Genomic DNA, 9047 nt, shown 5'->3' with positions numbered 1-9047 from the left:
TGTTTTACAGCTTTTTGGTTGAGGTCTCTGGAAAATTGACTAAACAATTGTGACACCAGTTCCATCATGATCAAATCTTAATCCAATTTTCAATCCATTCACAACTGAATATATTGTCCTAATCTAGAACAAATTTATTTTTATTTTTTTTCTAAAAGAGAATATGCACAGATTTAGAACTTACTCCTCCAATATCTTTATTGAACAGCTTAAACTAATTTTGACAGCTAAATGCCTCATTAACAAAATTCTGAAGAATTTCGTCAAAATTAATAAGTCTAGCTAAAACAAATTCACATCTTTAGCATAATACAAATGCATATTTCCAATCAAAAGAGACATAAACTTGCTAAAACTAAAGTTAGGTAAGTAACAAAATTCTCTACACAGAAACGAGGCATGTCTTTACTTCTGATATTCACAGCAACAATTGTTAAAGAGTCTAACATAACCAGGTTCATAGATAATTGAGCATGCCATCACGTTCTTCGGATCTTTTGTTCAAACCCAATAGTGGGCCAGTATAGAATTACATAAAAAAAAATGGTTGAAGAATCTTTTTTTAAAAAAATTAAAAAATCAAAGATACTTATGAAAATATCGAAACAGTAATGATATTCTGGATGTATTAAACATTTAATTTAAAAGATCTGTGCTTGAAATAAAAGACTATAGTGAACAGAAAAAAAGGAATTTCTTCCTAAAGAGGCGGATCATTTTATAGCATCCACAAAAATTAATGATATTATATGTATAGAGAGTAGTTGAAATATGATCCAGTTATCCAGGAAAACTTAAAAGATCCAAAACAAGAATAACAAAGTGAGGAATTAACTTGAGTGAAATGCAGCAATTCACCCCNCCCCAAAAAAAAAAAATCTTTTGCCAGTTCATTGTTACCTCTACTACAGAAGGCAACTACATAGTACATACTTATCAACCATGTCAAACTATGTTAATTCTACCTCCCTCTTTTGTTATGTTCTACTGAGATCAGTAGAAGTAAAGTTTTCCAACAGAATGTAATTTTATTCCATTGAACAGAAGTGAAGTGATGGATCAAGTTGATGTAATCAAACAAAATTTTGTGAATAATAATATATTTCAAAAATTCTAGCTCAAAGCCAGTGAACAAAATCAATCAGGACTAACAATTTGTTTTCTGTAATTAAATCAAATTAACATTGGAGTAAGCAGTGAACAACAAGATATCGATTGTACTGAATGAAATATGGAGATCATGGAGGTGTTGGATGAGGTTATCCTTGTAGAGCTGCAGTTTAGATTAGAGAGTGATAGTGACCTCAATCTTGTGGCTCCATTTCTGCCCACTTCAACAATGAATTAGATACAACACAAAAGCTAGTACCCTAGAAGTTGCAAAAATGAAGTGAAATGATGTGAATATTTTTAGCTAAAAAGCACACTGGAAATGATGAGATGACTGGCATGCCTTTTGAAACCTCTTGTTATATCATTCTTCGTCTATCAACAAGTGCAACTGTTTTCTGAATGCAGAAACTTTCCTTGCTTCAACAGCCATCACTAAACCCGTCAACTGGTAATTTTTAAGCTGCAGAGATATACGGTGTCAAAGGAAGCAAGAAATTGTTCATTATGTGAAAAATACATATTCGTGAAAAAAGCACGTAGACTGGAAGTCTTTATTAGAAATATATGCAGATTATAAACTGGAAGACCGATGTTAAAAAAGTCTCTAGTTTCTAGTAATATAGAAGACCAAGAGTAATTGTATGAGTGACCACAACTAAGTGTCCAGGGGTTGTAAGAACCATTTTGATTTGCGCAAATACTGTTTTCAACCTACCACCACACCCCTCCCATTGAAGGGTAAACAAGTAGGAGAATATGCAGTCATAGAAGTTTGATGTGCGAAGACATGTGCAAAAGGAGAAATGGGGAGGTTTCTTGATTCAAATTAAAAATAAATTTATCTAATAATATTCTCTCCTTCTAATCACTTGTTTTACATGATTCCATAAAACATATTATTTAATAATTGTAAGCTGATATGCCAGAACTTGCCTCATTTGTTGTAACCTGCTGTGCAGGGAAGGGAAAACTGAAGGACCACGAGCTAAGCTGAAGAAGCATTTAGAGGAAGAGTCAGGGACCCCAAGGTTAAAATACAGCAATAGCAAAAAATTCAAAACTCCGGTACCTTGTAAAAAATTTCATCTTCTGGTTTGATGTATATAATAGCATCATCTTCACTTTGACTTGGGCCTTTAATCTGGTCTACACTCTTATGCTACAGGTAGGCATCAAGAAAGGGAAGAAATTATTAGACATTGATGTCTTCTATTCAAATTCTACCAATTCTAAAAGATATACTGAACTATTACAACAGCTTACCTTGTATATTTTACTAATAATTAGGTAAAATTTGATGCGAAAAGAATTCTGAAGCTCCTTTGTCGGCTTTGCCAAGTAAAATAACAATAGGTAAGTACTTAACTCCAAGCATCCCAACATGAAATGGAAGTCATCTCGATCATAGTAATAAGAAGAATTATGTCATCTAACCTCATCTTCTGTTGCCCATGAGACTTCATCAAAGAGAGCATCATAAAGCGGTGGCAATAGCTGGGGAGGAAGATTTACAACACGTTGAGAAACCACTAGACCAACATCCCGGGCATATTCTCCCATAAACGACCTCAATTTAGCCAAAACATCCTTCTCCTGGCACACTTTAAGGAGGTAACCCTTGAGCTCAATCATACACTTACTATCCTGTTATAAACAAAACCAACTTATTATAGCCATAAATGATCAGAAGTTTTGAAAATGAAAATTTCATAGTGTTTCAAAAGTGGGGACACTAAAGCCATTCAAAAAAATTTTGTGATACAGTATCAAAGCATTAAAAAGGACAAGAGATAGTTGGAGTTGGATACAGAGGTGTAGGTAGCCTGCCTGGTATCTTCCCAGATTAAGAGCAGTAATAACAGAATATACTGCATCATCTTCATCATTCTCTATCTTCACAACAGTCCCCACTGTTGGTTGTCCCAGTATCAAGTCTACAAAGCCGCTGAGATCCCACTGTTTATTACCAAGGTATGTCTGTAACAGGACCTTCACTCCATGGAAGTCCCCAGGTTTTGGATCAAAGAAGGCAAAATCTGCTTGAACAACTCCCTTTCCACATAAATAATCAATTAGCTAAAGAAGCTCAAAAAACATGAACATTCATGTATCCAATAGCCATAATAGGCAACAATTGGCAATATGATATACTAACCTCAAACCCTTCACCATCAGAAGAGTCAGACTGTTCGTTCTTATCTTCAACATGATGATACCCATTACCTAGATGTGCACATTTGTGTTCAAATGGTTGTAAATACTGGGAAGAAAATAAAAATAAAAATAAAATAAAATAAAAAACAGCACAAACAAGTACAGTATACTGAAAAGGCATACCGGAAGAGCTGGGTGTGTCTTTTGTTCGTAACATGGAGCTTGGAACCTTGTGCCTGCCCTTATTAATAGATGCAACTACAGCCATGGAACGACCAAATGGAGAAAATGTGAGCGGAGGACATCTTAATAGTCGGTGACGTGCTGGTTTCCGTGGCATTCTGTTGAATATGAGACCTGGATCTATGTAAGTACAGGAATAGAGTGGAGAGCGTGAGATGGAAGATGGGGAGAATATGAAGAGGGAAACATTTAAATGTCAATAGTAATTTGTGCAGAAAGTGAAAGACTTGTTACAGTAGAGTCCTTAATTGGCAAACTATAATAAGAAGTAAAATCCCATCAAATGCACAAAAATATGAAAGTTGGTTGTAATTCCTACTTGCACAAACTCCCAAAATTCCACTAAATCAATAGTCATATTTTCCAAATCAATGCAGCTATTAGCAGGAGTGTGCACATTCCTGTTTTCTCAAGAACCTGACNGATATCCATCCAAACAAGGAGCTGGGTCATCGAGTCGCTGGTTCGGTGGTTTCATGTAATTTAATATTTTCTAATATAATGTGGAACAATATCAATATGTATATCATGTGCACACATAGGAAGAAAAAAAGACACCAATTGCTCATTTCAATCTAATCATAAAAAATAACTTCGTTACGTCAACAATGAACAAGAATTCATCAGTCAAGAACATATTTAAGTATCTAAATTATTTGAGTTAAAATACAAACTACCAAACACTAAATACAGATATTTGTAGCGTACTACCTCCAAAACCAATATGAAATAGTAAATAAATTATCTTGCAGACATACACCCGTTGACGCTTATTGAAGAATTTTTACAAAGGGCAATTAGCACATAATGTCCCTATTTTTCACTATTATTATGAAAAACGTCTCTACCTCCCATTTTTTGGTATTTTCACCATTAATTACACCTTTGATTGCATAAGGCATCATTTTCATCCAATTTCTCAATAAAAATTGTGAAGTGATGAATATACACTTATATTTAAATAAAACAAAAAGAAAAGAAAAGAAAAATAAAGAATTAATTGTAATCCCAACTTTTTTTTAAAAAATAGTACAAATGAGTCTCAAATAAATTATTAAAAAATTATAAGTAAAAAAAATTCTCTTTCACCACCACCGCAAAGCCAGATTCCAATAAACCAAAGAACACACTATTAACAAATCGTCTAAAGTCCTCTTCTCCTCCAAAATCCCTCTCAATCGATCTATTTACATATATGAATGCAAGTATTGAATACTGATTTTTATCTTTAACAAAATTTTTGAAAATTGATTGAACAAAAGACCTAACCTTTGCAAAAGAACCCAATTTCACCAATGTTTTTCTATTCAAAAACCTCAATTAGTTTGCCAACAAAATTTCCACATCAAAAGCAAAATAGAAATATACCGTGTTCTTTAAGAGACCCCAAAGGACTGCGTTTTTTCCACTGCCCACGACCAATTTTGGGGAATCCCTGTACAAATGCAGTGTCTTCTTTTGTGGAGAGTAATGACTTCGTTAATCGGGTTATAAAGGCAAATCCTAGCCGAGTGGAACCCAAGTATTTGACTGGGAATAAATTTTATATACAGAAAGAAAAAGGATGATTTCACGAAAATGGCATTGGTTGCAAATTTTTCGAGACATTGAGGTGGTTGAATTTGAATGTATTGGCGAGTGAAAATGATAATGAGAGTGGTGAAGAGGGAAATTTAGTGAAGTCTAAAGGGGAGGTGGGGGTGGTGAAAGAGAATTTTTTTTTATTTATAATTTTTTAATAATTTATTCGGGACTCATTTGCACTTTTTTAAAAAAACTGGGACTACAGTTAAGATTATTTTTTTAAATTAATTAATTTTTTTTTTATTGAAATAGAAAGTATATTCGTCATTACACGATTTTTTATTGAGAAATTGGATGAAAAGAATGTTTTGTAAAATCAAATGTGAAATTAAGAGTGAAAATGCCAAAAAATGGAAGGTATGGACGTCTTCCATAATAATAGTGAAAGGTAGAGATGTTATATACTAATTACACCTAAAATGTTTATACATGTATGTATGAATTAAAACCAACTTTCAAATAATAACTCTATCTAATCAATATTTAAATCAAGCTTATATGTTACCCATCAACTCAAGTGCAATCCCAACAAAAGAAGAAAAGACATTAATAACATCTACAAAATTTCAGACAAAACAAGAACTAATACGTGTGTCGTACAAAATAGAAAACTACTAACATCAATTGTTAGAGGAATAATAGATGGTCAAGGAGAGAGAGATGGAGGAGAAATCAATGAAGATGGAAATGAATGCCTGTTTGGAGAAATAAATGGTCAAGAAGAGAGAGATGGAGGAGAAATCAATGAAGATGGAAATGAATGCCTATGTAATTTGAATTCTAATGTACATAGATTCAGACTTCGTGAGACAAAAGAACTACAACGTAAAAGAGAAATTATAGCCTGAACTGGTTTAACTAGTAAGAGCGGGCCACAAAGGTCGTTTGGGTCTAAACGGGGCATACCAATTTTTTCAAGTTAATGTCCTTTTAAACTTAAGCCCTGAGTTGGTTTACCTAAAAAGGTTGGTAAAATCCCAAGTTAAAGTCAAAAATTAATTTTAACCACACATTTCGTAAGACCCAAAACTTTTATCAACTTTTCAACCCCACATTTCATCAATTTTTATCAAAATCAAAATATGATTTTTAGCAAAGACAGCTAGGAGCTAAGTTTAAAGGAAACCATCAGATTCATCAGTTCTAGTCGATCTGGCTAGCTCAGGTTAGTTTTAATAATACTGGCTAGAACCAATTGATTTTACATGAATGACGAGAATGCGACAGGTACAAACATGTCTATTCTGGTTGAAATCTCACAGAATTCGATTAAAACCAATTCTCAAACGAATTCACACATTTTCTGTATGCAATAGCTCTTGACGATTTAGCAGACTAGTGGAAATACTGATGGAGGAAGTGCAACACACAAGTTTTGTGCAGTTCCAAAGCATACTTTACAGCCCGTGCATTAATTTTTATGTATTTTAAATAAAGGGTTAAATACATTGCAAGTCACCCAAACTTTGAGGAGCATCCAGGTTACTCATCTTCCATTTGGTGCAATCAGGTCATCCAACTTCCATCTAAGTCATCTTCAATACAGTACATCAGGTCACCAATCTTCGATTTGCTTGAAAAATTGGTTACTTGATCTACTATCGTCGGTGTAACTAACTAATATGGTTACTTGAATGTCAAACTAATGGATAACTGATGTTAAAAATGTGCTTTCAGTTCATACTTTTTTTAAAGTGTTTTTCAAAATGGGTGATGTTTATTGTTGTGTGAGTGGACATACATAGAATTTGAAGCTTTAAAAAAATCTCTTTTACTACAAAAGAGAAACTTATACAATTTGATTTTATGATAAACACACACCTCTCACTATTAATTATTTATGAAAAAGGAAGAATTCACACAAGCACTCAGCTTGTTGACTCCACCTAACTCTCCACTAATATCACTCACACAAGCACATTACATACAGCCAACTCACATTTATAGGTGTTTAAGGTCAGTGGAGATAATTTTCAGATTTCTCCATTGTGACGGCGAGCTTCATATTCTTTATTTCTTAAGAAAACTTGCAAAGTATAGTCATATTCTACCCCCTTATCAGTTATCTCAGGAAGAAATCATCAACAGTATTGCGTTCCAGCAAGCATGTATTGACAATAATTTGTTTGCAACTACAGTCTGTCAAATATCTGGACCACAATAAGGTTTTTCTCCAATTGCAGTCAACACAGAATTTTGGCTCACAATTGGAACATGATCTTCTTACCCTCACCAGTTTTATCAGGCTTGGAATTTTTCCTAGCACTTGAAATATACATCTACTCTTACATACTGAAAACTAATTTACGTAAAAACAGATCTTCATAAATATAACTGCCAGAGATTGCTGTATAGTCCACTGTACTATATCGTTTCCAATAAGTCAGCATCAGATTATCTATTTATTTTGGTAAATAGCTCGTTTTCATTTCTACTGCCTGATAGGTCATTATCAATTTCATATGCAACTATTATTGTTGCTTCACAAACCCATTAAGTCATCTAGCAATTCAATTAAATTATTGTTGAGATGCTCTTAATTATGATTACTTCGTATCAAATAGGACTTCCCTAACAAAATCTGTAACTTGGGGGGACTTATTTTACACATGGAACCGCTTGGTGGTTCCATAAAACAGGAATTAAACTTCCGGTTCCATCTTTTAATCAAATGAAAAAACAGTCTGTCATCAAAATGCAACTCCCTTACATTAATCAAATAGTGGGATGTTTGCATACACGAGTACAAACCCAGAGGCTTCAGACCCACTGCAACTCATAAGGAAATATTAGCTATACTCAATAGTAATAATGAGACCATATGTTAATTTACTTAAAATGGTGTAGAAGCCCTAAAGAAGAAATCATATTTAAAAATTTCAGGTAAATTCCGGAAACAAATATGGTAAAAGCAGAAAAAAATACAACTAAAGAAAAAGGATTTAGAGGGTTTAATTGAAAACAACAAAATAGAACAGGAATGTAAAAACTCAATTTCAAGTAGCACAGCAACACACCCAATTCATTTACAAATAAAAAAATTAACTTTACTACAAAACAAAACAAAATCAGAATTCATACCTAATTATTGTTTGAAAAAAAAGTCAGCAATTGAGAGATATATGAAGAAAGTTGGTTCCAAAGGTGAAAGTTTGTCTTTCAAAAAGGGCAGAACTCTCAGGGTCGAATCTGAATAGGGTTGGGACTTGGGACGGGGCGGGAAGAGAGATGAAGCCAAGTGAGGAGAAGATTGCAACAGGGCGTGACTAGCATGAGACGGCTAAAGCCTTCATGCCAGCGTTTGAGGTTGTTTTTTAGCGTGTCTAGCTTACAAAATTACCCCTCAAATTAGAGGCGTTTTGATAATGGGTAATTAGCACAAAAAAATCATTACTTTTCAATGTTATTTTACAAAACGTTTTTATCTTTTATATGTTGATATTTTCATCTTTCATTGAGAAAAAATATCATTTTCATCAAATTTCTCAATTTATAAATGTAAAATAACAAATATACACTCCTATTTAAATAAAATAAAAAAATAAAAGAATATTTGTAAAGGCATGTTTAGTAGTGATTATGAAAATCGATTTTTTGACCGTTAAAGAGAAAGTGGATCCCACCTACTAAAGAAAAAGTCAAAAATGATGGCTAGAATAGTAAAATAACGATCAGAAAATTGATTTTTTAGAGGTAAAAAATTGCTACCAAACGGGGGCTAAGTATACTCTCAAACTTTTTTTAAAAGCTATAAATGAGTCCAAATAAATTATTAAAAAGATAATTAGTACAAAACATAATTACCTTTCAATATTATTGTGTAAAAAGTTCCCATATTTCATTTTTTGACATTTTTACACTATTTTCACATTACATTACGAAAATAATTATTTTCATTCATTTTCTCAATATAAACAAATTGCAACTACACTCCCAAATTTTCAAAAAAAAAA

The 9047-nt window shown here is 33.0% G+C and overlaps 1 protein-coding gene across 5 annotated transcripts; it reads right to left on the bottom strand.

Annotated features, from left to right (window-relative positions):
• Window positions 1–1088: 1088 nt before the first annotated feature.
• On the bottom strand, window positions 1089–8397 carry LOC111376724 (protein BCCIP homolog). Of its 5 annotated transcripts, XM_022999706.1 has the most exons (10): window positions 8176–8397; window positions 3451–3630; window positions 3269–3336; window positions 2941–3165; window positions 2548–2757; window positions 2377–2442; window positions 2183–2272; window positions 2047–2103; window positions 1454–1573; window positions 1089–1324 (listed from the first exon to the last, which is right to left on the bottom strand). In XM_022999706.1, the coding sequence occupies exons 2-9, from the start codon at window positions 3605–3607 to the stop codon at window positions 1475–1477; spliced, it is 972 nt and encodes a 323-aa protein (XP_022855474.1). In that variant the 5' UTR covers window positions 3608–3630; window positions 8176–8397; the 3' UTR covers window positions 1089–1324; window positions 1454–1474. The 5 variants fall into 5 exon arrangements, with proteins under 5 accessions (XP_022855474.1, XP_022855471.1, XP_022855473.1 ...); XM_022999703.1 differs by having other exon boundaries at window positions 1089–1573; XM_022999705.1 differs by having other exon boundaries at window positions 1089–1573; window positions 3451–3624.
• Window positions 8398–9047: the final 650 nt, after the last annotated feature.

This window comes from Olea europaea, unplaced genomic scaffold, assembly GCF_002742605.1.
Source record: "Olea europaea var. sylvestris unplaced genomic scaffold, O_europaea_v1 scaffold1555, whole genome shotgun sequence".
NCBI classification, from domain to species: Eukaryota; Viridiplantae; Streptophyta; class Magnoliopsida; order Lamiales; family Oleaceae; genus Olea; species Olea europaea.
This window is presented reverse-complemented; position numbering and strand designations above follow the sequence as displayed.

Excerpts from the sequence above, each read along its gene's own strand:
- LOC111376724 (XM_022999703.1), bottom strand. The coding sequence starts at position 3,607 with ATGCCACGGAAACCAGCACGTCACCGACTATTAAGATGTCCTCCGCTC. Across the intron at positions 3,337-3,450 it reads AGACACACCCAGCTCTTCCG|GTAATGGGTATCATCATGTT; the intron begins GTATGCCTTTTC and ends GTGCACATCTAG. Across the intron at positions 2,104-2,182 it reads AAGATGAAATTTTTTACAAG|CTTAGCTCGTGGTCCTTCAG; the intron begins GTACCGGAGTTT and ends ATGCTTCTTCAG.